We start from the raw sequence: 27735 nt of genomic DNA, 5'->3' as shown, positions 1-27735 counted from the left end.
ACAGGAATATAGAGCCAGAGAGCACAAGGTGAGGAATGGCAGAGGGAGAGGGAGAAGCAGACTCCCCCACTGAGCATGGAGCCCGATGTGGGTCTCGATCCCAGGACCCCATGATCATGACCTGAGATGAAGGCAGACACTTAACCGACTAAGCCACCCAGGTGCCCCTGAAATTATGTTTTTAATTTTATTTTCTGAGCCCGAAGCAACTGTGGAAGACACGTAGAATTGATCCCAGTGTAGAATAGGTCTAAATATTTATAATGATAATGTTCATAACCCATATTTGGAGCTTCATACATTCCAGGCTGTTTTCTTGGTGCTTCACATGCATGGACTCATTTAATGCATAACGACAGTAAATTATATTCTAATGCTCCTTTTTTTAATTTTTTTTAAATTTATTTATGATAGTCACACACAGAGAGAGAGAGAGGCAGAGACACAGGTAGAGGGAAAAGCAGGCTCCATGCACCGGGAGCCCGACGTGGGATTCGATCCCGGGTCTCCAGGATCGCGCCCCGGGCCAAAGGCAGGCGCCAAACCGCTGCGCCACCCAGGGATCCCTCCTTTTTTTTTTTTATAAAGGGTTTTCATATTTATTTGATTCTTAGTAAAACCCCGTGACATGCAGCCAGAGGAGACGAAGGAGACGTGACAGCTACATGTGACGTGGCGCCTTGGAGTGGGTCCCCAAACACACAGAGGACCTTAGCAGAGACCCTGGTGAAATCCAAAGTGCTAGGTTCTTGGTAACGAGCTGCAGCGACCTAGCTGTTCCCTGAGCCAGGGCTATCCACGTGTCTCTACTTCTCTTAATCTGAACTCAGTCTGGGGCGCCTGGGTGGCTCAGTGGTTGAGCAGCTGCCTTTGGCTCAGGGCGTGATCCTGGGGTCCTGGGATCGAGTCCCGCATCAGGTTCCCTGCAGGGAGCCTGCTTCTCCCTCTGCCTGTGTCTCTGCCTCTCTGTGCCTCTCATGAATAAATACATTTATAGTTAAAATCTTAAAAACAAAAACAAAAACAACCCAGTCTAAAACCCAGCTTTTCTCTGAATCTAAAAATTACTCCAGAATACTAAGTTTATTTTTGAAAATTCTAAATCATATTTAGAAGTTTTTCCTGTTCCCTACTCCACAGAGTTCTAATGGTTGAAAGGCTGGGTTGCTGTCCAGCACCCCGGGGAGTGGCGAAGCCGGACCCTGGAACCCCGGGCCACACGTTCCCAGCTCAGTTGATTCATTGCCACCTCAGTAAAAAAAAAAGCACACTGCTTCCCACCTCAGCCTCCCCAACGGATAAGCTCTTCACTTTACAGCTGATAGGTCATTATGACCTGTGTTCACTACTGGAAAAATAACTCAAAAAATATATTTGCCATTGACTTTGAGCCAGTGGCCCTTCCATATTTGAATGAAGAATATAGTACATATTTGGGGGCCTATTTGATTAAACCAATACAATAGAAGCTTCACTATGATGAGTGATGACAGGTGGCTTGAAAAAGCCTGGGCAAAGACAAGTAATGTTCAGTTTCTTTCAGCTTGGCACTTTATTTTTTTTTTTAATAGTAGGAGACTTTAAGAGATTTATTGTGAGGCTTAAAGAATCAGGCCTAACACCTTTGGTCATCTTGCTGTATTTTTGGTCTTTGAATTAGAGGTTCTTCTGCTGGGTACGATTATTACCTGGATGACATAGGCCTTCACTCTGTACGGATGCTGTATTCATTGGACTCTCTGGTCTGTGCTCAGTGTCCCGCCCAGACCTACGTTTTGGCCCCTTTCCTTTTTTTTTTCCTCCCTCCTGGCCTCTTTCCTTTATGAGTTTCACAGTGCTGTTGCTGTCAGTCTTTGGATCTATTTTCAGCAATGCATAGTTCTAGCTGATGTTCTATATAGCTCAGTCCAGGGCCATGTATCTTAAACATTTTTTCTTTGACTCATTCTAGGTACAATTCCTAGCAGCTGACATTTATTGAGGAAAACCGTGTGCCTGGCATGTACTTTCCATTTAAATTTGGTCCTCATAGTTCTTTTAAGTAGATATCAGTTTTCTTAATTTTACAGATAAAGACCAAGCTCAGCAATATGAAGCGACTCACAGGTCCACACAGCTCATACATGATAGAGCTAATATTTAGCCCCAGGGTTTTCTGACTCCAGAGTGACTGGACTACCATTCCCCTGGCCCCAGAACCACCCTCTAGGCCAGTAGGTCTAAATCCTGGCTTCATGTTACACTCACCTGAGAAGCTTCCAAGAAGCACTCCTGCCTGAACTTCATCCCATACTAATTAAATCAGATTTAAGACAGAATGTTAGAGTTAAAGAGACTTTGAATCATTCATTCTATTCTTTTTACCTCCATATTTTGACATTTTATCAGTAGGTAAGCTAGCCCTGAATCACACAGCTGTCAAGTGTCAGAAGCAAGACTAGAATAATGCGGATCTCTTGATTTCTGATTCTAGAGTTCTTTCCATACTTGGGGCCAAATAAATATGTTAGAGTATTTACTATGTACAAAGTCCTAGGCACAAGTATAGTCATAGGTGAGTTTATTTATCCATATGTAATATCTAGAAAAATGTGTGCCTGTACATCTGTGTACATGCATATACACGCACATGTATGTGATTTTGGAAATTGATACTCATTGTGAGAGAAGCAGTATTGCATCATGGTTGAACTCGTAGGCTTTCCGGCCAGACTGCCTGGTTTGAATTTTGGCTTAACTGCTTCCTAGCTATGTGACCATGGGCAGGTTACTTAATCTCTCTGTTCTTTGGTTTCTTAGAGGTAGACTGGGGATAGTAGTAGTGCTTACTTTGCAGATTAAATGAGCAAATGGATGTAAAGTGATGAGACAGTGTTGATACACAGGAAGCTTTCCATAAGCATTAGGGAGTGTAATGTATGAGTAAGGATGTACTCAGCTTATAGCTTCTGGAACTCCATGGTTATTGCATTCATTGACTACAAAAGAATTATAATAATGATAGTATTTCTGTGGTTCATTTGCATGAAATCCCTTTTTCTCAGCCTTAAAGACATTTGTGTAGCTTTCTGGGGGGGGCTCTTAATAGGGTCTGTACACCCATGCTTTATAGTTCACAGTATTTTATCTGTCTTCTAAAACATGGTCGTGTTATAATAAATATATTTTCTTCTTTATCTCAGGGCCCACTATTACATCTCAGCCATTTTCAGCCATGACTTTCTGTGTGTTTTGTTAAATGCCTTGAGCTGCCAAAAGGTTGCTCTGATGCAGGTTGGTATATGGGATCAGTCCTCTCCAGATTTCTATTTATTTACATTCAAAACAATTCCTGTCTCTTAAGAGTCATATGTAGTTGATAAATAGTATTATACAGAAAATCTTGATTTATTTTCTCTGGGACATTGAGTGATGAAGTCTTTTACGTGAGAAAAGTTCTACCTGGAGAACTCCAAATATCAGCTAAGGCCTGTCCCTGATCTCTCCAGGGTTCTGCGCAACACTGGAAGAAATAAAAGGAATCCGTTACACAAACACTGCTTTAGTCAACCGGCATGGAAGAATGGATCCATTTACAGTACCATTAAGTACCATTTACCAAATGCCTTTAAAGGCGCTCTTTCTCTTCCTTTCTGTTCAGAGGTATTAAGGTATTAAGTAGTCACAGTCAGATTAAGGACACCAACTGACTCTTCCAGCAAAGAGAAAAATCGAAATTTGGGGTGAGGCAGTGTTTGGAAATGAGATAAAAATCTGAACTGAAATGGATATAGCAAGCAAGTTCAATTCAAGAACACAGGAAGTTACATGAGTCAGCTCTAGTAATTTGAAATGATTAGAATAGGCTATCATGAAAAGTAGTTTCCTGCTATAGGAGATCTTAAGGCTCCCAAGGATATAGTAAAGGTACCTCCTAGGCAAAGCTGTTAGCTATCCAAATAGCTCCCAAGTAAGGTAGCATTTGCTTTATGTGTTCAGAAATTTCATCTTCAGTGTTCGGTGGACCTAGGATGGATGCTAAATCACACTAACATATTTGACTCTGACTGAAGAATAAAACCAACTTGCCAATTTTAAAATTTTCTATTTGTAGGTGAGTTATATGGGAAACAGACTTACAAAGACATTGCTTTACGAGTGTGGATTCAGAGCAGGAGGCGTTAGTAACAGGATGTGAATATATTGTGATGCTACATTCTCTGTAGTCTTTTCACTTTTTAGGAGTTACTCCTAGTGAAATGCAACATGAAGGTCAGCATGGCATGTGTTGTCATGTTGCTGTGTCTTAGCAATTCCAATACCTACTTCTGTTTTCCCGCATAAACTTCATGTTCACAACCAAATGGAGGTGCTACTGGTCCTCATACTTGCTGCCCCATGCTGCCTCTCCACCAAAGCTCATGCTATTTCTTCTGCTTGAAATGGCAGACCTTTCCCAGCTATTAATCAAAATCTAAATCATTCTTCATGGTCCAGTTGAAGCTTTCCATTAGCCCACACCTTCATCAAATCTGCACATGGATCCTCCACAGCACTTTGTTCTTCTGGTGGTTATTTTGCATCTTGTTAGTGGTTTATTTATTTTTGTTTGACTTACAATGCCTGTCTCATCCTTGTATTCATTCATATCAGGATATAACACAAATATAGAAGCTAAAGACAAGATCAGAATGTTAAGGGGAAGAAGCATGGTTATATTTAACTAGAAAACTCAGAATAGAAACTATGTAGAATATTTAAAAGAAAAGGTCAGAATTCAGTTATTAGGGAAATTTTAAGAAGAGAAAAACCCAGCCAAGTATTATGGGATTAAGGGGTGAGTAGGAAGTGAGGAAATAGAATTTAGGGTGAATTATTATTTCAAGAAGTCTTGATGTTTAGGAAAGTAGCTTGAGAAGGAGATGAGAGTCAAGGAAAGTTGTTTGTTTCTTAGAGAGATGAAACTCAAGCATTTTTTAAACCTAAAGGAAAGACTTAAAGATTAAAGATTCCAGAAAGGATAAAATTGTCTACCCAATATATATTCTCCTTGTCTTCCTTAGGATTCATGTAATGTCAGATGTGCTACTGTAGCTTAAAGCTACATTTCCCATATCCTGAGGGAAGAGAGGGAGATATAAAGAGCACATGTGTTAGGTTAAGGTCTGGGGGAAGGAAGGTATCTTTTTCTCTGAGGCAGAAATCTACTTCCCCCAGTAGATCATAAGCTCCACAAGGCAAGGGTTTTGCTATCTGGTTGATCACTATCCCCAGCAGCAAAAAATTGTGCCTGATACATAGACAGTATTTGTTGGGCGAATGGAGGATGAAAGGGGGAGCCAGTTGGAGATACTCGAAATGATCGTGATTCATCTTTTAGTTTTCGATAAATGTACAGACTATAGGTATACCATGTTAATTGTCTCAGGACATTTCTTTCATAAGAGCTTGTTTAAAAGCACTGAGAAATACAGAAAGGTAATTATTGGATTTTTCCATACTTAGAAATTGGTAGGATGAGAACTAGAGCTTTAGAATTTGGGAAATATTTGGCCAAAGAGTGTAAAGTTATGTGTAGTGTCCTGAAGACCTTTTTATTAGATGAACTTGATCACCAATAGCTTGGTGAATATGGCAGTAACTATTAGTTGTCTACCCAATATATATTCTCCTTGTCTTCCTTAGGATTCATGTAATGTCAGATGTGCTACTGTAGCTTAAAGCTACATTTCCCAGCCTTCTCCGAAAATAAGATGAGATTTCTGAGAAAGCTCTTTAAAGGAGGCTGACCTAGGAGGAAACTGTTCTGTCCTTTCCTCCCTCCTGTTTCCTGGAATGTGAATATAATGACTTGGAACCCCAGGAGTTATACTGTGACCATTAGGTAACCTTGAGGATGCAAAGCAGTGCTAAAGATGGTGGGAAGGAGTATAGTTGTGGAGCGGCCATACTAGGCTTCCTGCAGCCTTCTTATTTTGAGACAATATAAACTGTTTTGTTTAAAATGCTGTTATTTTGGATCTGCTTCTTTCAGGAGAATAGTGGATTAGAAAGGAAACATTGAAAAGAATTAAGATATGAGGAACATCAATGGGTCAACTAAAAGGAGTATTAATGGGAGTAAGGATAAGAGGTTGAGGTGAGAACAGGGCTTCTACGTTTGAGATGGGTGGACAATGAAACAGTCTGAGGTATTGTCATAGGTTGACAACAGAATGCTGTTGAAGTCTCCTGGAGAAGAGAAAGTCAAGGAAATAGTATTTGTATACACAGAGAGGTAACCCTTCAATTAGACCAGTGTATCTTTGAATTTTGGTTTCATGGGTCACCAAGGATCTGTCTGTAGATCCGGAACCAAGAAGTCTAATTTGAGATGCTTACTTGTCGAAATGATTTAAAGCAACTAATAAAAATACAAATTGTGAGGTTAAAAAAATTAAAAATAGGGAAATGGGAGAGAGAGAGCCAACATGGTGAAAAAACAAAATGGAAGCAGGAATAAAGTTAATACGATAAAAACACACCCATGAGGTTCTCTGTGTTTTTAGATGTAGGCAACAAATTTAGTATAAGCTTTCCAGCAGTCAGCTTGAAAAAATGTAACACTATAGGCTGTTAAAATAATCACAGGAGCAGTGGGATAAAAACAAGTCAGTTCAGAAAAATTAGAAATATTTCTTTTACTAAGATTATTTTACTTGAATTATAACTATATGATTGAATTACATAATCAAAAAAAGGAAAATCAAACTTTTTCTTTAGGTGGAGGGAGAATATCAAGATAGCTTTTGGGAGAAACACAATAAACAAGTTTACACTATACCCCAACATCAGGGTAAAAAGTGAATACGGTTGGGCGGCTCTACCTAAAGCCAATAATCTGTGTTTGCATAATGACTGTTGTCTTTGCATAGATGTAGGTAAATAACCAAAAGACTGAAAAATAAAATGTGTCAAGAAAATTGGTAAGAATTAGAATTGTGAGGCTTGGGAGAAACTATCATGTAAAGTAGACTGTAGCCTTCAGGGGTTCTCTTCACTGTCTCCTACTGAGCACAAATACAGACTTAGATTTCAGCATGAAGGTTAGAAAAAGAAAGGTTATCGTGGTTGCTGCTGATGGTTATTAGGTATTCGAGGCTCTTTTCATTAAACCTTTAGGGGAGGATGATCTTTTGCCTTTAAAAGTGGAATTGCTTTAAGGTGGGGCTTGCGGTTGAGGGCAGTGAGAGAAAAGACTAGAAGACTTCAAACTCCTTCCATTCGTCTCGGCGTCTGTGACTCCAGTTTATTTTTACCGTATGTTTGTTAGGGTTTAATACTTTAAAAAAAAGATCAGTAGTCTAGCAGGTGTCACATACATGCCTTTGTTATTAGTTGTTGTGTGAGTATGCTGACAGAACCCACAAATAGTGAGATCATTAATTTAGCTGAAGGATCCAGGTATTCAAGATACTGTCTAAGTGGAGTCTACAAGATATTAAAGGACTTTTCAGACTATTTTAAAATTAAATTTGCCTGAATTCTTCTAAATTATTTTGCAGATTTCCATAATAAATGTGGCAAACATTTCTCTTATGGGATGTAAATAATCAAACTCTGTTGCACTGTAGAGTAATATTATAAAGCACTTAGCTAATCAGATTGTGAGAGTCGCTCAAAATTCCTAACCATGTAATTTTTGCATAGAGAGAGGGTACTTCATGCTGTGCAATTAACTGGTTTTATTAGCTATAAATTTGGTTGTTGCTCACTGGCCTGACAGGCTGGTGCCTGTGGAGAACTGGATCTTGGTTTTTGACTTGCTTCTGCACAGTCTAGTGTCAAGAAGGTGCAGGGATTTGTGCAGGAGCAGCGGCCGAGGCCCTGAGAGGGAGTCGATGAGGAATTGTTTCTCACACTTGTGTCACTAACTAAAGAGAACGTTGGAATTTTCTAGGCCTTTCATAATTTCTGGATGTTCTATAAACTAACATTCCATTCCATATTCATATCAGGTTTATGAAATAACATGAGATGGTTTAGGGATTTTAAGCAGGACATCAGACCACCTGTGTAGTCTGGCTTTGCCATTTATGGTACCCCTTGGGCAAGTTTTAAAAATTTCTCTGTGCCTAGATTTCTTCCCCTGAGTGAGAGTGATCATAGTGTAGGCCCTGGGCTCTGGGGATGCGGTGGGGAATGGAAGGTTCAATCTGCACCAGTCACTTGGCCTGGCTCATAGTAGGCACTCAGTAAATGGTAGCTATTATTGTGGAGGAGTCTGCAAATTGGAATGTCTTTGAGCAAGGGCAGCTTCTAATAAAAAATGTTTAGTTGAAAGGACTCATATTTTTATTAGATTTTTTTGAGAGAGAGAGAGAGGGAGAGAGGAAAGATATAAAAAGAAGCAGAGGTAGGAGATCTAGACTCAAATTATATTAGACTTCAACTCAGCTTATGGAAAGTGAACTTAAATCAAAGACCCAGTTTTCTTCACTCTCAAACACAATAAAGTAGCTAACTTACTTGTGAGGGCTAGATAAGACAAGTGTTTTGGGAATTAGGGAAAAACATGGAAATATTTTTATGTGAACATGGAAAATCACATATAGTAAAATAAATGAAGCTAATTAAAACAAGCACATTATGACAGTAGAATCCACTGCTGGGAAGGATCTGAATTTGCTCAGAAGCTTGACTTGAGTCTGAAGGATAAATTGATTATGAAGGGGAAAGCTGTCAGAGAAAGGAATGAGCGTTGAACACCTGGCATTTGCAGGGCACGGGAGTGGGATTACTGTCCCCATCTTACAGATGACGAGACTGAGGCCCAGAACGGTTTAACAACTCCGTCAGAGCCTCCACGTTATAAGTGGCATAGCCACCACTCATGCTCGAGCCTGTTTGACTGTTGAGGCTGTCCTAACACACCAGGGCTAATTACCTCAGTGCAGTTGATCAAATGTTTACTGAGAACCCACTCTGTATAAAGTAGTTAATAAGACATCAACTTAAAAAAAATGGATAGAAATTTAAAGCAGGAAGGAATCTGAAAAATAATTCTGTCCGGCAAAGTCATTTTCTACGAAGAGAACAAGGTCCACATTGACCAGGCAGCTTTGGGGCCATCCCCATTTTGGAATTAGAATGTAAATTCCACTCACTTGGCCCAGTATTTGATTAAATTATATTGCTGTTCAATCTTTTGAAAGCCTAATCCTTCATTAGTTCATACTTCAAGGCCTATTCAAGGGCTTTCTTTGGGGAGGAGGAGGGGAGGTTCTGTATAATTTTAGCACCACGTGGTCTCAGTGACCAAGTTACAGGAGTTGTTTTATGAAAAGCAGGGTGCTTCGGGCCCTCAAATTGGGTAGGCCTGTGCGTAGACAGGATGAAGAAATGGACCACGTGCAACTTTTGCCACCCAAACTGAATGCAGATTGTTTACAACATTTCCCTGACCTTTTCATGCCATCACAGCAACACTCTCTTGTGAGCATTAAGAATGTGAAATCTCGTAGCCTTTTTATGATTTGGAAAGCGCTCTTAAATCCCTGTTCGTAAATCTTCACTATTTGTCTGGTTCAGTTCTAGCTACCCTCCTAGCCTGCCAGGTTAGCCCGCCCTTAGTGGGGTATGTCCTTAACCAGAGAGCACCCTGACCTCTGGATAGGAGCCCAGGCTGCTGTCCCAACGGCCGCATGTCGAGTCTGCTGCAACCCACCAGGAAAACCATTGAGCAACAGGCTTCCCAGCACTGCTGATGTTTGTAATAAATCCCACATGGCTTCATCTTGGGTTGGTTCACCATGAGTGAGCAAAATGATTGGCTTATTTTTTCTTCTTAGTGCTTCTAGCCATTTTCCTTCCAAAGAAAAGTCTTCATGGTGTCAAACACTGTCAGGAAGATAGGCTGTATGATACTATAGAACCTGAATTCAGTGCATTCATCCTGCATTATTTCCCTGAACACTTACTCTAAAGGACAGCATTTAAAAGAGAACCTACAGAACGGTGAGAGTTGCTGCTGTCACATGACTGGGACTGAATGGGTCTGATTAAACCTAAGGTGACTCAGAAAGCATGACCTGTGCATGACCGTCTGGCAGCTAATTAAATATGGGATTTAATATTGAATATGAAAATCATCCAGGCCTACTTTATAAGTTGTTCTTGTGGCATAGCATTTTAAGGAGCAGAAGGGCTGGTTTTCCATCTTGCCATACATATAAGAAACCAAGCTTTTATTTGAGGAAAATGCTCCCAACTATGATACTCTTGGGGTAAAAATGCAGTTAATTAAGCAGTATTTTTGGGACACCCTGGTGGCTCAGAAGCATCTGACTCACTAGAATTCAGCTTAGGTCATGATCTCGGGGTTGTGAGATCAAGCCCTGCACTGGGCTCTGTGCTGAACATGGAGTCTGCTTGAAATTCTCTCTCCCCCTCTCCCTCTGTCCCCTTCCCCTGCTTTCTCTCTCTCTGTCTCTCAGTACATAAGTCCTACCTGTGCCTTGCCTGGAAGAGCTAGGTGTTGTGACCTTATAGATTTGTAAATACTGTTTTAGGACTTTTCAAATCAAGAGTTTCCCCTCATCCCTTACCTGCTGCCCAGTGCAGTAGTTCTGGGCTCTGTGGTGATAAAGAGAAGAGATCTGCACTGAAGAGAAGAGGTATTCTCTACTGCGAAGACCAGTGGCTGCGTCTTTTTGTCCTGTTCATAAGAGACCCAGTTGAAGCGCTGCGGACTTCTAGGACACCAGCTCAAGCTGGCTTCTCTAACAGAACGTTAAAGACAGGGTGACTTATAATTGTCAGAGTTGTGGTGGCTGGGAAGTCTGAGATCAAGGTATTAGCAGGGCCTGGGCCTGTGAAGCCTGCTTCCCCATTCAGAGGTGGCCATCTTCTCAATGAGTCCTTACCTGGTGAGAGGGGCGAGGGGGCTCTCTGGGGTCCCTTTTGTAAGGGCTCAGTCCTGTTCCCGTTCCCAAGGGCTCTGCTCTCACAACCAAATCATCTCCCAAAGGCCCCACCTTCACCTGCTGTGACACTGGGGGTTAGATTTCAGCATATGAATTTTGGGAGGATACAAAGAGTCTAGAGGGGGGAGCACCTAGCACAGTGTTCGGGTAGAAAAGTGGGTGCGGAAAGTGTGTGGGCTTGGCAAAAGGCTGGCTTACCCTTGGTGATTTTGGAACTAGAGTTGGTCCTTGAACAGTGTGGGGGTTTGCGGAGCCAATCACCTTCTGCCCCAAGGCCAGTCAGAACTCTGTAACTTTTGACTCCCCCAGAACTTAGGTACTGATAGCCTGCTGTTAACTGAAAACCTTACTGATCATGTGAACAGTTGATTAATACACATTTTGAATGTGTTGTGTTGTATACTGTATTTCTACAATAAAGCAAGCTGGAGAGGAGAAAATGTTATTAAAATCATAAAGAAGGGAAAACACATTTAAGGTACTATACCGTATTTATATTTTTAAAAATCCACCTTGGGACACCTAGGTGGCTCTGCGGTTGGGTGTCTGCCTTTAGCTCAGGGCGTGATCCTGGAGTCCCGGGATCGAGTCCCACATTGGGCTCCCTGCATGGAGCCTGCTTCTCCCTCTGCCTGTGTCTCTGCCTCTCTCTGTGTGTCTCTCATGAATAAATAAATGAAATCCTAAAAAAAAAAATCCACCTATAAGTGGACCCACACAGCTCAAATCCGGACGGCTGTATATGGTCAAATATATTGGGTAGAAAATTGGAAATGGAAGGTATAGGACTAAGCAAGGTTCTGCATGCGGAATCTGAAAAGGAGTACAATGTCAAAGCAAGGGCGTGCTGAGAGAATGGCAGAGCAGGAAAGGACTCTCAAGAAATTGTGCTCATGTGATAGCTTTGGACGGCAGAGGCCGCAGAGGTAAAGTACAGATCTTCACTCCGAAAGTTTAAATCAGCAATGAGCTGGTGAGCATGAATCTCGGAGGGGACTTCTGCTGCGGCCGCGTAGGCCTCGTAATTGATCCACTGTCATTCTTAGGAAATCACAGCCTTAGTAATGACCCTTCTGCACGTGAAAGAACGAATGCAAAAGGAAGCAGGTCTACACCCGCTGGCATCTTACCCTTCTCACTTTGCTCTTCAGAGTCAACATTTACTAACACGGACTCTCTATAGCAGTTATTTAAACACACTAACTATCATTATCGTCAAAAACTGTGTGTTCAGTCTGCAGAAAAGCTGGAGTGCTTCCTACGTGTAAAGCATTTGACCTCCTGCAGTGCTGTCCTAGACCATTTTGGGAGATGAGCAATGTAGAAAAGGCTTCCCTGAAGGGCAGCAGGCCACAGAGCAAATGTAAGAAGGGAGAGGAGATCATTTAATAAAAGTGCCAGATACCAAGTAGGTTGAAATCAGTCTAGATATCAGTTTCCTGTACCCGCATCTGTGGTCTCAAGGCCTCTCAGGACCTGTGGCCTGCTTCAAGAATGGCCCAGATGAATATTAGTTTGTTCCAGACCCAGGTCAGGCGAAACTCCCAGCTCAGAGGTTAACGGAACTAGTTTTTATAGGTCTAGGGTAGTTCTGGGAAGGTAAGGAAAGAATTTTACCCTTTCCTGATTCAATCCTGGAGAAAATAAAAATTTCCATGCAAATGTATATTTTTCAGTTTATATCTGTGTTTCCTGGTCATATATATTATTATGTATGTGTACTACTTTTTGTGATTTAAAAATTTTATAGGCCGAGGGCTGCCTGGGGGGCTCAGTAGGTTGAGTGTCTGCCCTCTGCTCAGGTCATGATCTCGGGGTCCTGGGACTGAGCAGGGAGCCCAACATGGGGCTACTCCCTTACCCTCTGCTCTTCCCCCGTGCTTGGGCGCTCTCTCTCAAATAAATAAATAAATAATCTTATAAAAAATTTAAAAATTGGGGCACCTGGTGGCTCAGCAGTTGAGCATCTGCCTTCGGCTCAGGTCATGATCCCGGGAGTCCTGGGATCGGGCTCCTGCAGGCAGCCTGCTTCTCCCTCTGCTTCTCCCTCTGCCTGTGTCTCTGCCTCTTTCTATGTGTGTGTCTTTCATGAATAAATAAATAAAATATTTTTTAAAAATTTAAAAATTATATAGGTTTATTGTAAAGAATTTTATTTTTTATTTATTTATTTTAGAGATTTTATTTATTCACGAGAGACACAGAGAGAGGCAGAGACACAGGCAGAGGGAGAAGCAGGCTCCATGCAGGGAGCCCGATGTGGGACTCGATCCCGGGTCTCCAGGATCACGCTCTGAGCCAAAGGCAGACGCTCAACTGCTGAGCCACCCGGGCTGCCCAGGTTTATTGTAAAGAATTTTAGAAATGCATAAAAATTTAAAATCATTTATGATTCTTTCTGCTACCTAGAGATGACCATAATTAATATTTTCTCTCTTCTCAGTCTCTCTTACATAACTTGTTTTTTAAAAGTGTGGGATGGTCTCCTATCTTCTTAAGTTTTGAGGGAATATCCTGAAGTTGGATCGTATTGGTAATTTGGAGAAAGCCTTTGACCTTGAATGCACAGTGGGAAGGACACTACTTCCTTTGAAGTGTCAAATGAGCCAACTCTTTTTTTTTTTTTTTTTACTATCATACTCTGAGGGAATCAGAGAATTTTAGGATTGGTGAGGACCTCAGAGAGCCAGGTCCCTGGAATGTTTTAAATGTCACATGCACCAGAGGACAAGAAGGAGCAGCTGACATTCGTGGACAGCAGATGTGAACCTTGGATTTTATACATCTACCATCTTTGTTGTCATATCAAGTCATAGGCAGAAGGATACAATCCTGCTGTCATGTGGAGGGTAATGGTTGTTGACAACCAGGGAGGAAAGCCTGTTCCTAAGATAATATGTAGAGACTGCCAGCTTAATGATGTGGGTCTTCATAAACGATTTGATTTCTTTCATTAGTGTTGTCTATAGATCAATAGAGTGCTGTCGGTAGTTTTATTTCTTTCAAAAAGAAAGTCAACTCAATTTTATTAATATATTTATGACAGAAGCACTTAGTGGCTCAGTCCATTAAGTGTCCAACTCTTGATCTAAGCTGAGGTCTTGACCTCAGGGTCATGAGTTCAAGCCCCACATTGGACCCCATGCTGGGCTTGGAGCCTGCTTAATATATATATATATGTATTTGTCACAAAAATACATATAGCCTGTATCAGTGGAATGCGAACCCGTAAAACAAGCTTTAAAAACAATCTTTAAGGATTTTATGGCAGCTCTCCAATATTAAACAAATTTAAACTTGGGATTAGGTTGAAAAACTTTTAGTTATAAAATAAATCATGGGGATATAATATATATACAGCATGTGACTACAGTTAATAATGTTGTATTGTATATTTGAAAGTTGCTAAGGCAGTAGGTCTTAAAAGTTCTCATCACAAGAAAAAAGAACTTGTCACTGTGTGTGGTGATGGGTGTTAATGACTTATTGTAGGGATTAGTTTTCAGTATATATAAATATTGAGTTATCATGTTTTACATCTGAAACTAATACAATGTTATGTGTCAAATATATCTCAGGTTTTTTTTTTTCAAAAAGGCAGTTTTGCCAAAATAGAAAATAAGTTTTGAATTGTGGGAAAGGGACTGCTGTAAAGATGAAAATACTAATCGATTTAAAATCTTCTTTTAAGACTATTGGAAGTACTTTAAAGGAAGAGGATTAAAACTCAAATTCCCTTAAATTTATTTAAATTATAATATTTACTTAAATTTAGTTTAAATTATAATATTTAACTTCTCTTAATCTCTCTGAATCGGGCATTTGGAACTGGTATGTTGGTCGACTCCTAAACGTGGCAAACTGAATTAATGGCTCCTCTGTCCATATAAACATACAGAAATGCCAGATAAAATAAAGCTAACAAAATACCTGCTCCCCCTGGATCTGTTAACTAAAACTCCTGTATTCCTTCCCAAAAAGAAAGAAGAAAAGAAGTAGGAAGGGAGGGAAGGGGGAGAGAATGGGGAAGAAAACAGGCCGGCTGGAAACAGTGGGAGTCGCTGCACATCTTACCGTAAACGCAGCATCTGTATAGACATTTTTGTACTGTGATGAGGTCATTTTTATGGATAGACTGTGGTTACCTCTTTTCTATATCAGATTGGGACCCTTAAGGAGAGTCTTTGAGCTGAGTTAAAACTCTTGTAGTCTGTCACAGACTTCCCTTACTTCCTTAAATCCTAATCTCGAAAACTACTTATTTACCCAAGGATATTTAGACCTTGAGTTCTGTAACTTTGAGATGACTGTCATGTGTGTATGTATGCACATGTACACATACATATATATAAATATATACAACAGTTGAATAGAATTTTTTAAGAGCTCTCCTATTTTATTTATTAAATTTAATTTTATTTAAATTCAATTAATTAACATATAGTGTATTATTAGTTTTAGAGGTAGAGTTCAGTGCTTCGTCAGTTGCATATAACACCCAGTGCTCATTTCATTACGTGCCCTCTTTAATGCTCATCACCCAGTTACCCATCTGTCACCCTTCTCCCCTCCAGCAACCCTCAGTTTGTTTCCTATGGTTAAGTCTCTTCTGGTTTGTCTCCTTCCCTGATTTCGTCTTGTTTTATTTTTCCCTCCCTTCCCCTATGCTCCTGTTTTGTTTCTTAAATTCTACATGAGTGAAATCTATAATTGTCTTTCTCTGATTGACTTATTTCACTTAACATAATACCCTCTAGTGCCATCCACGTTGTTGTAAATGGCAAGATTTCTTTTCCTTTTTTTTCTTTTAATGGCTGAGTAGTATTCCATTGTGTATATATACTACATCTTTATCTATTCATCTGTTGACGGACATCCAGGCTCTTTCCATAGTTTGGTATTGTGGACATCGTTGCTAGAAACATTGTGGTGCAGGTACCTCTTCAGATCACTACATTTGTATCTTTGGGGTAAATCCCTAAGTAGTGCGGTTGCTGGGTCATAGGCTAGCTTTATTTTCATCCTTTTGAGGAACCTCCTCCATACTGTTTTCCAGAGTGGCTGCACCAGCTTGCCTTCCTACCGCAGTGTAAGAGGGTTCCCCTTTCTCTGCATCCTTGCCAACATCTGTCGTCTCCTGACTTTTTAATTTTAGCCATTCTGACTGGATTTTTTTAAACATTGTTTATTGTGGTAAAATATATATAGAATGAAATTTGCCATTTTAACCATATTTAAGTGTATACTTGGGTGGCATTAATTGCATTCACAGTGTTGTACAGCCATCACTACAATCTATTTCCAAATTTTTTTCATCACACCAACAGAAACTTTACACATTAAGCAGCATCTCCCCAATTCCCTCCTCCCCCAGTACTGGTGTAACCTTTAGTCTGTTTTCTTTATTTCTGAATTTGCCAATTCAAGATATGTCATAAAAGAAGGGTCATACAAAATTTGTCATTTTGTGTCTGGCTTATTCACTTAGCATAATGTTTTCAAGGTTCATCTGTGTTGTAACATGTATCAGAACTTAATCCCTTTTTGTAGCTAAATTAATATTCTATTGTATTTATATATCACATTTTGTTGATTTGTCCATTAGTTGATAACACTTGGTTGCTTCTGCCTTTTGTTTATTGTGAATAATGCTGCAGTAAACACTGGCACACACTTATCTGAGAAATATATAGATTTTTTATGTAGAATATTAAGTCATCTGCATTTCCTATGTTGATCAAAATTATTTCAGTATAACTTAGGTATACACAATATAAAACTAAGAACTACTGCTTTTTTTTAAGATTTTATTTTTAAGTAATCTCTATACCCAACATGGGGTGCAGACTCACAACCCCAAGATCAAGAGTCGCATGCTCTACTGACAGAGCCAGCCAAGCACCCCAGAACTCTTCATGTTTATAGCTCTTGTAAAAATCAAAACCAATTTTTCAATTAAGTAAAAATAAAGCTATAAAGTCAGTATAACAAAATGAACAATTTTCATCAAATTACATTTACTGAAAATAAATGGCTTTTGTTGACATTAATAATGTAAAAAGAAATTTTTTTGTCACCATGGACCATTATATTTAGCCTTTATCATTATTATGGTTCTTTAGGGATCCCTGGGTGGCTCAGCGGTTCAGCACGCCTGCCTTTGGCCCAGGGTGTGATCCTGGACTCCCAGGATCGAGTCCCACATCAGGCTCCCTGCATGGAGCCTGCTTCTCCCTCTGCCTGTGTCTCTGCCTCTCTCTCTCTCTCTCTCTCTCTCTCTCTCTCTCTCTCTCTCTGTCTATCATGAATAAATAAATAACATCTTTAAAAAAATATTGTTATTATGGTTCTTTATAACAGTGAACTTTTTTAGACCACTAATCTGTTATTTTGATGGGCAGTCTATTTGCTAGAGTATTCCAAAATAATAAATCTGGAAAACAACAATTTAAAGAAAAGCTTTCTGTTACTACAACTGTTGCATTAATGAACTGTTGACAAGTCAGTGTCTATAAGGGCAAACCTACAGAAGACATCCACCTGCTGTCAGATACTGACTGCTACAGCACAGACTTTAGTCATTTGGTTAATCCCACAGTTATTTCTGTTGGAGCCAGCTTGAATTGGTGACATCATGATATCACTTGATCTTCCTTTATTGCAAATGCCACTTATTTATTTAGTCTATCTCTGCTTATTATACCATCATTTCCATGGAACTAGTGCAGCACTCTAAAGTAGTATGTTGTTTTTGTGATGTTAAATAAAATTCTTAGTTTGTTAAATTAGAACCTAAAGTTTTACTTACTCTGTGAAAATGTCTTTTACTTACAAATTATATCTCAAGAATTTAGTTTTTCCTAACGGTAAAAAATTTTTAAATGAGCATAACAGTGGGACATAAAATAATGGTTGTTATTTTAACATCAGCAAATGTTTACCAGCACTTGAAAGATAAATTCTGTCTCTTCAAGGCATCACTTGGCAATATCTTAAATGTAAACATGAAAATTAGCTGGAACATTGAAAATCCCCTGTGGTGCTGAATTATAAAATGGTCATCCAAAGATTTAGAATATTCCTTTTTTTTTTTTTTTAAGTTCTGTGCCCAACATGGGATCAAGAGTTGAAAACTCTACTTACTGGCTGAGCCAGCCAGGCATCCCTTAGAATATTCTTGTATTTATTCTTTCTTGATACAAATATTTTTTTAAGATTTTATTTTTATTAAGTAATCTCTGCACCCAACATGGAGCTCAAATTTACAATGCTGAGATTGAGTTACATGCTCTACTGAGTGAGCCAGCCAGGCACCCCTTGATACAAACATTTTTAATGTTCACAGAATTTAGATACCCCAAAGAATATACCCAAACATACCAAAGGATAACACTCCCTTATTTTGACAAATATTGGTTCAAACCCTAATGCTTTACTTGCAATAAATTCTAATGCTTTACTCAGAAAGAGTTCATCTGCTTTAAAAATAGGGGGTACTTAGGTTTTCCAAACCTCGCATGAACTTTTTTTAAAAGATTTTTTTCATTTATTTGAGAGAGAGAAAGAAAGCAAGCATGGGAGAGGGGTGAGGGAGAGGGAGAAGCAGACTTCCTGCTGAGCAGGGAGTCCAAGTTGGGGCTCAGTCCTAGGACCTCAGGATCATGACCTGAGCCAAAGGCAGATGCTTAACTGACTGAGCCACCCAGGCACCCTCATTTATTGTTTCTAATAGAATTGCCACATGGATGAATAATTGTCTTGCTTAGTTAATGCATTTTCTTTCTACTTGGAAAACTATGAGAAGTTCATTTGATGAGCATAGAACCTCTGCACACAGTAGGCACTCAGTGAGTGTGAGAGAAGTGTTTTGATAGCCTCCTTCAACAGTTGTATTAGTAAAAGAAAAACACTGTCAAAGAAACCTTGATAAATGTCTCATCCAGTTGATGACAATTTTCCTTTCTCTTGATTCCATATTGACCCTATGCGAACCCTTACGCTTCCATTTGTCCCTAGCCATAACCACCTTAAAAACAATGGTTTTCATGAAATCTCAATTCTTATCCTGTGACAAAAAATTTGTAACAAATAATACTAATTTACGTTGTGCTGGTTCCCAAAGAGGAGTCCCCTTTCTCCCCAGGTCTTGTTTATTTTTCTTTAATTACTTACCATCTTGATGAATACCCTTTCTGGAATGGGGAATTATAAATCTCCTATTTGCATACTGACAATAACATGCTTTTCATTTAAAAATATTAAATGTTTTTTTGTACCTAAGTGATTTTGTAACTAACTGTATTTATGATTCCTGGTAAGCCATGTTTTAGCTCCACAAAAGTAATAAGTACATGTGATCTAGTTAATTTAGAAAATGTCCTTTTGTAGACATTAGCAGATAGACACTGTGGTATCCCTGTTTTTTCATTTAAAAAACTAAGTTTAATAAATATTTTTTATGATGTCACTCTGCAGTACAGTTTTCTGGTATTTAATACATTTCACATGTAAAGTATGGCTTTCTACTTCCCAAATCACTACTGAAGGTCAGGAATCTACTTACAGCCTTCCCAGTACCTTGCTGCATACAGTACAAGAGCAAGAATATATTTTGAATGATTAGATAAATCATATAAATGAGTATGACCTGAACCTATTTCAGTAAGAGTTAAATCATCTGTTGATTTTGTCACGACTATTCATCCAACCAATAGAAGTCCATCCAGTCTTGAGTCTCCTACAAGGAGTAGGATATGGAAAAAAAACATATTCAACTCTTAGGAAGAAGGCTCTTCTATAAACACATATGGCCTCTCCCCACGTCGTCACCCTCCTCCTCTACCTGTCGTGCTGGCTTGCCATGAAGCACCCTCTCTTGCAGCCACTTCAACCCCATTTCCTTTGTAAATGGTCAGAAGGCTTCAATAGAAATTCTTAAACTTTCCAGAATGCTGCTAAGGATAGCATTCCATCAGCATCACGTACTTGTTGAGCACACATGTATCTTTGCAAATGTATGTAAAAGGAAATTGAATGGGAAGCCTATTTTAGGAGACTTTCATAAACATGAAATTTTATGTAACTCTGTATTTGATTTTCGTACAGGCAGAAATACTCAGTGTCCTCAGTCACAGAAACATCATCCAGTTTTATGGAGTAATTCTCGAACCTCCCAACTATGGGATCGTCACAGGTAGGCACGCATTTTTTGACTTCTTTCTTTCCCCAATTACGTAGCTTTAGATTCCTTAATATGCTAAAAGGCTTAATATTAGGTTCAGTCATGAATTGTGTGCTACTGTCAGATGTCACTTTTGTTGCTATAAAGCATTAATAAAACTGATTATATCAATATAATTAAGAATGGTGTTTCCACTTCTACCCATGTTTAATTGTGCTAATTATATCTGTGTAAATGCTATTTAAATGCACTCGCAGCTGCAATACCAATATTTAAAGGTGCCGTTTAACTAAAATTTCATTTAATTAGCTGAAATGAGCGATGTTTTTTGTAACTCTGTGACCTTTTACAAATTAAGATTTCTTGAGCTGTTCGTGGTGTAATTCTTTGCAAGGTATTTTAATCCCATTAGAGCATTCTTTCTTCAAGGTCTCTGACATGAGGACAGTATTTTTCAGGTTTGGTCATCTGGGTTGGTAATGACCTTGATCTAAATTATCACATGTGGAGCAGCAGTTTATAACTGATGGGAATACCCTTTCCAAAGAGGAGCACACAGAAAATTTTGCCATATAACAACAAAGAAAGACACATATTTTTAATACTTTGTGCTCGTAATTGTACAATCCAATGAGTAGCTTTAGGTCCATAATAAGTGTAACGTTCAATTTATAAGAAGTAACTTTGTCAGGTTCTTTGTCATGACAGTTCTTTGATTAAAAAAAAACCAACAAGAAAACCTTAAAAGATTAACTCCATCTTTTTCTGCTGCAGCGTTAACAGCCTGGACTAGACAGAGAGAAACAACAAAACACCCTCAGTAAGGAGCCTTGGCTTAGGTACCCTTTAGAAATGATCTCATCTAATATTTATAAGGACCCCACGAGATAGGTAAAATAATTTCTATACATTTTATAAATAAGATACTAAAACCCTAACTTTTAAGTACCTTTCCCAAGGTCATCCAGCTAGTGGTAGAAGCACTAGTATAAATTTCTCAGGTTGATCTTACACAGAAGCTCCTCTTCCTAGGCGCAGGCTAGAGTCCAGAAAGCTGAGTGCCTTAGTTCTTACCCTCACAGGGACATGGTTGCTGTTATTTTCCATTTTCAGGAAGCAAGCAGTTTAACATGCTTTTATTCTGGTAAATAGCATTTGTACCTAAGTTCTTACGTGGAGGGAATTTTATCCCCATTCAGCTCTGTTTAGATCTGTGCCTAAAACGGGGTAAGGTGGTAGCTTTTGTTCTGGAGCTTGTACATTTCCTATTAACCTGAACACCTAAGAATAGGTTATATTGTGGGGTTATAAACCACGATTCATCTTTTAAGTCATATTCCTGATTTAAAGTTAAATCCTGTCTCTGACTCACTTAACCATTTCCTAGTCCATCATACTTACTTTTACTAGTTAGTTTTACCTTAAAAATTTGAATCCAGGGACGCCTGGGTGACTCAATGGTTGAGCATCTGCCTTTGGCTCAGGGTGTGATCCTGGAGTCCCAGGATCGAGTCCCTTATCGGGCTCCCTGCATGGAGCCTGCCTCTCTCTCTGCCCGTCTCTGCCTCTCTCTGTGTGTGTCTTTCATGAATAAATAAAATTTTAAAAAACTTTGAATCCAGTTTTCTTTTCTTTTTTTTAAGATTTTATTTATTTATTTTAGAGAAGACTCAGAGAGAGAGAGTGAGCAAGCATACACATGAGCCAGGAGGAGGGGTAGAGGGAGAAGGAGAAGCAGGCTCCCTGCTGAGCAGAGAGCCCACCATGCGGCTCAATCCCAGGACCCTGAGATGATGACCTGAGCTAAAGGCAGATGCTTAACTGAGCTACCCAGGTGCCCCTAAATCTAGTTGTCTGATTCTTGTTTGTGGCTTAAGTTACTCTTATCTAGCAGATGAAAGTGTGGTACTCCAAAGAGATTAGAAACTGTTCTTCTTGTCTAGTACCCCTGGCCTTTAACGCTTTTGAGTGGAAGTCATTTTAGTTTTAACGAACTCAATGGACTATTCATGAAGTTTTCTAGTTTCTTGAGGTGAGGATGAGAAATAGAAAAAGGGATTTAAGTCATGGTGTGAATTCCTTTTTCCAAGAATTTATTCTGAGTTCCAGGAGGAGGTGAAACACATTCATTCACTGTTAGCCAGCATACGTAACCCAGGTCTTATTCAAAAGAGAAAGAAAGGATCCAAGGACAGTGGGATGCCTAAGTTTGATTTTACTTATTTATGGCCTAGCCAGTCCTTTGTTTCATGCACCCCTTTGGCATTCCCTGCTCATACCTATACCTACCCCAGATCTTTATTTATAATTGATTAGTTCTTTTTAGATCTATAGCTGTTTCCCTGTAGAGCCAGTAATAAGCAACTGTTAGCATTAAACATTTCTTTAAAATACCAGTTTCACAACTGTCAGGTAATAGTAAATTGTGTATTTGTAACTCTTTTATTGACTTGTGAGGTTGATTATTAAAGACACTTCTTAGCCAAGTTTTGGTGTTTATTAATTTGATAAGATTTTTTTTCCCCTGGAGAAACTCGTTTTAATTATTTACAAGTATCTCTCAAAGAAGTATCTGTACCCTTCAAACAACTTTCTGCAGCTTAAAGGTCAAGCCAAGTTCTGTGCATGGGTAGCAGCAGTCCCTTTGCCAACAGAGCCTAGTTTGGGAGATCAGATGGGTTGGGGATGATAGCACTCATTCTACTTCTTGAAATGAACACAAATAAGTCTTAATATGGGGAGCTTCGGAGAGAAAGGAGGGCCGAAGAGGCACGAAAGGCCTTGATCACCCAGCTCAGCTGGCTCCCCTTCTTTGGAACTCTGTCATCTTCCTCAGATGTTGGGGTTCTGAGAGGGGAAACTTGCATGGCTTGAATTCATTCCACTTGAGTTCCTTAATAGAAAAGGTTGTTGCGGCAAGCAGCTGTTGTCACTCAGACGGAGCACTTGAAAGAATGATTTATCGGCGTGTTGGAATGGAATGCACTCTGGTATGGGAATTGGGAGACGTGAGTCTTGTCATGATTCTGCCAAAGCTGCATAGATGGGTCTCTGGTGATCTGTGTCTCGGTTTTCTCCCATGTGAATGAAGGGATTGGAATAGATGGTTTCTGGGCTGGGCGTGTGTATGTGTATGTGTGGGACTGTGTGTGCGTGTGCATTGAAATTTTCATCGCAGACTTAGAAAACCTGCTTATAGGGGGACCCGGGGAAGAGTCCAAGAGGCAGCCACCACTTGATTTCCCTTGAAGGGGAGGTGAGCATCTTTCCCCCAGATCTACGAAGAAATAGAGTGACTAGAACCTCAGATTCCAAAGTCAAGAGAAACAATACAATAACAGGAATGGATCAGATTTTCTCTGATCTTTGGAAACCTCTTAATTCTGTACTAGTCCCATTCTTTTTTATCTTTTTTTTCTTTCCTTTACAAGTATTTACACAAATACTTGATGGCTAGGAGTGTAATGGTGAGATAATGCCTGGGGAGGAAGATGTGGCTGTTAGAGTCTGGGTTATGTAGTTCTTTGTAGCCAGATTGACCAGGAATAGCTGCACAAAGGACCCGGAGGCAGACTGAGTCCCAGGACTCCAGAGGAGGGCAGCTAAGGGTCTCTGAGGCCTGGGGAATTATATCTTTGTGTTCTAGGGCTGCTGTCATCTCTTAAATTTGCTGCTGATGGTACATGACCTCTTATCACTACTCTAATAAGAGAGGATACTAGTTCTATATGATTCTTCGACAGGCCCAAATTCTCATTTAACTCAACCATGGAAAACATATTAATTTTTAAGTGCCTGATCTCATTTCCTTGAACTCAGACTTGATTTACTTTAGGCACAGATGAATCTAATTTGCATGTTTTGGTATTGTGTTGGTCTTCTCTTATTAGCCAATTAGAAACAAATGTCATGTCTTGTTAGAACAAATTCCAGATATTTACCTAAATTCATTTGTACTATTAGTTATAATCCAAACTAAGATTGCTTGGTAATATTTTATTATAAAGAAATTTGGTTGATAATGTTATTTATTTCGAGAAGACTGATTATATGTTTACGTTTTTCAAAGCCAGCTATGGTTGCCATAAAACTAAAAGGGAAAAACTACCTTAGAAATGAAAAGGAAAAAAAAAAGAAAGAAATGAAAAGGAAATGTTTGCTTAATATGGTTCCTAATGATCCCTTTAAAAAAAAATTAAAACAAATACTTTATACCAAAGTCCAACAAACTGTGTTCTATGGAGAAGTGAAGTGGTTTGTCAAACATGTAATCATGTGTGTATATGATGAGTCCTTAATTTCCAATGAGAAGACCAAAAGGATGAAAGAATTATATGCCTTTTTAAAATGGTTTACCCACTGACATATTTAAAGATCATGTTTTATATGAAATAATGTAACAGTGCTGCTTTTCTTGCAGCCTCACATTCATGAAGCCATTTCATTTCATAATGTATCTTCTACATCGATTTTTTTTTCATTATCTGAATCCATTTTTAATTTAACTCACTTCTAACAGGATCTACCTGGAGACAGCGTCAGATATCACAGGCTAGGGTTCAGTCTCAGAACGGATGCCAGTTTCAAGTTCAGGTTGTCACCTGATTACTCACATCGAGTAAACAGAATTTTAAAAAATATAGGACCCCAGGGAAATTCTGGAGTTGAAAAGACAGTAACTACAATGAAAAATTCTCTAGAGTGACTTATCAGCAGATTTGAGATAGCAGAGGAAAAAAATCAGTGAACTTAAAACTGGGTCAATAGAAATTACCTACTCTGAAAAGGAGAAAAAATTTGAATACATATGAACAGAGCCTTTGGACAACATCAAGTGTACCAATCAATGTTTAATAGTAGAGGAGTAGAAAAGTAGAAAATGGAAAAAATAGATAACTATTTGAAGAAATAACAGCCAAAAAGCTTCCTGAATTTGATAAAATGCATTCATCTACATAGTGAAGAAACTCAATGAACTCTAAGTAGCATAGATGCAAAAGAACCCACACCTAGACACATCATAGTCAAACTGTGTTGTTAAAGACAAAGTGAAAATCTTAGAAGTAGTAAATAAAAACAACTTCCCTCCTGTAAGGGAACAATATAGTATGATTAATGGCTAACTTTTCATCTACAATAATAAAGGCCAAAAGCAGTTGACATTTAAAATGCTGAAAGAAAAAACTATATCCAGCAAAAATTATCCTTTAAAAATTACAAAAAGCAAAGATGTGCCTGGATAAATGATGAGAGAATTTGTTGCTATTAGTTCTGCCTTACAAGAAATACTAGAAGCAGTTGATTCTTCGGGCTGAAAGAAAACGACAACAGATCATAATTCAAGGAGAAATAAAGGGTACTGGAAATGGCAAATATAAAAGACTCTATAGATATATTTGTTCTTATTTCTTCTCCTGATATCTTTAAAAACATAAGATTGTATAAACCAATAATTAGAACGCAATTTTGCTTACTTAAAAAAAATGTAGATAGGGGTGCCTGGATGGGTGGCTTAGTCAGTTAAGTGTCCGACTCTTGGTTTTGTCTCAGGTCATGATTTCAGGTTCATGAGCCAGTCAGGCTCTGCACTCATCATGAATCTGTTTGTTCCTCTCTCCCTCCCACTCCCCCCCCCACTGTCTCTCTCAAATAAAAATTTTAAATGTAGATATATTTTACAGTAATAGTATAAAAATGAAGGAGGGATGGAGCTGTATCAGAGAAAATTTTCTGTATTTTACTAGAATTAAGTTAGTGTTAAGCTGAAGTAGATTGTGCTAAATTAAAATGCATTTTATATTCCCTTTAGCCACCACTAAAGAAAGTCCACTAAAGAAATACAGGAAAAGAGGCACCTGGGTGGCTCTGTGTTTGACTGTCTGCCTTTGGCTCAGGTTGTAATCCTGGGGTCCTAGAATTGAGTCCCACATCAGGACCCCCGCAGGGAGCCTGTTTTTCCTCTGCCTATGTCTCTGCCTCTCATGAAAAAATAAATAAAATCTTAAAAAATACAGGAAAAATCAACTGAGGAATTAAAATGATAAATAAAAATAATTAACACACAGGGCAATAAAGGAGGACGAGATGACTGAGAAGGACAGGAGGCGTGTAAAACACAATATGGCAAAATCAAATCCAACCATATCTATACTTACATTAAATGTGAAAGGTCTAAACTTCCAAGTTAAAAAACAGAGATTATCAGACTAGCTAAAAAAAGCGAGATCCAACTATGTGCTATCTCTAAGAGACACACTTAAGATTCAAAGACACAGGTTGAAAGTAAGGGGATGGAAAAAAACATATCATGCAAAAAATAACAATGAGAAAATTGAAGTAACTATATTAATTTCAGACAAAATAGACTTAAGAGAAAAATATTATTAGAGATGAATAGGGTCATTTCATAAATGATAAAAGGACTAATACATTAGGAAGATATAGCAATTGTAAAGGTATACATACCTAATAACAGGTACTCAAAGTACATAAAGCAAAAACTGACAGAATTTAAAGGATAAATAGGCAATTCAACAGTACTTGATTTTAGTTCTCTATTCTCAGTAATTGATAGGACAGCTAGACAGAAAATCAGCAAGTATATAGAAGACTTGACAAAAAAATCAAGTCTACCTAACTCACCAGACATAGAATATACCACCCAATAAAAAATACATATTCTTTTCAAGTACACATCCAATATTCCCCAGAATAGAGTATAAGGCTACGAAATAAATCTTGATACATCTGAAACATTTGTTCTCCATCTACAGTAAAATTAAGTTAGAAGTCAACACCAGAAAGAAATCTGAAAAATCCACCCCCCCAAATATTTGGAAATTAAACCATACACTTCTAAATACTCAGTGAGTCAAAGAAGAAATTACAATAGACTTTAAAATATTTTGGACAGAGGGAAATAAAAAATGCAAAATAAAATTATAGGAGACAGGTAAATACTTAGAAGGAAATTTACAACTTTAAACATCAGTGTCAAAAAAAGAAATCTAGGGGTGCCTGGGTGGCTCAGTGGTTGAGCATCTGCCTTGGCTCAGGTCTGATCCTGGGTTCCTGGGATCAAGTACTGCATCAGGCTCCAAGCACAGAGCCTGCTTCTCCCTTTGCCTATGTCTCTGCCTCTCTCTCTCTTTGTATCTCATGAATAAATAAATCAAATATTTTTTTAATTTTTTTAATAAATAAAATATTTTAAAAAGAGAAAGAAATCTAAGTTTCAACCTTAAGAAACTACAAAAAAACAACCAAATAAACACAAAGCAAGCCAAAGAAAGGAAATAATTTTTTTTAATTTTTATTTATTTATGATAGTCACACACAGAGAGAGAAAGGCAGAGACACAGGCAGAGGGAAAAGCAGGCTCCATGCACCGGGAGCCCGACGTGGGACTCGATCCCAGGTCTCCAGGATCGCACCCTGGGCCAAAGGCAGGTACCAAACCGCTGTGCCACCCAGGGATCCCAAGATGAGAGCATAATATGATAAAATAGAAAACAGAAAAATAATAGAGAAAAATCAGTGAAACTAAAAATTTGGTCTTTGAAAAGATCAGTAAAACTTATAAATCTTTAGCTAGATTGACCAAGAGAAAAG

The 27735-nt window shown here is 38.8% G+C and overlaps 1 protein-coding gene across 6 annotated transcripts in view; it reads left to right on the top strand.

The window, feature by feature from the left end:
• MAP3K20 (mitogen-activated protein kinase kinase kinase 20) overlaps positions 1–27735 on the top strand; it is a 177923-nt gene that overhangs the window by 64315 nt on the left and 85873 nt on the right. For all 6 annotated transcript variants that reach the window (XM_055307968.1, XM_055307965.1, XM_055307963.1 and 3 more), the window contains exon 3: positions 20049–20136. In XM_055307968.1, the coding sequence (XP_055163943.1) occupies positions 20049–20136 (88 nt within the window). The remainder of the gene's footprint in view (positions 1–20048; positions 20137–27735) is intronic.

This window comes from Nyctereutes procyonoides, unplaced genomic scaffold, assembly GCF_905146905.1.
Source record: "Nyctereutes procyonoides isolate TBG_1078 unplaced genomic scaffold, NYPRO_anot_genome, whole genome shotgun sequence".
NCBI lineage: Eukaryota > Metazoa > Chordata > Mammalia > Carnivora > Canidae > Nyctereutes > Nyctereutes procyonoides.
The sequence above is the reverse complement of the archived record's forward strand: the minus strand, read 5'-3'. Positions and strand labels throughout refer to the sequence as shown.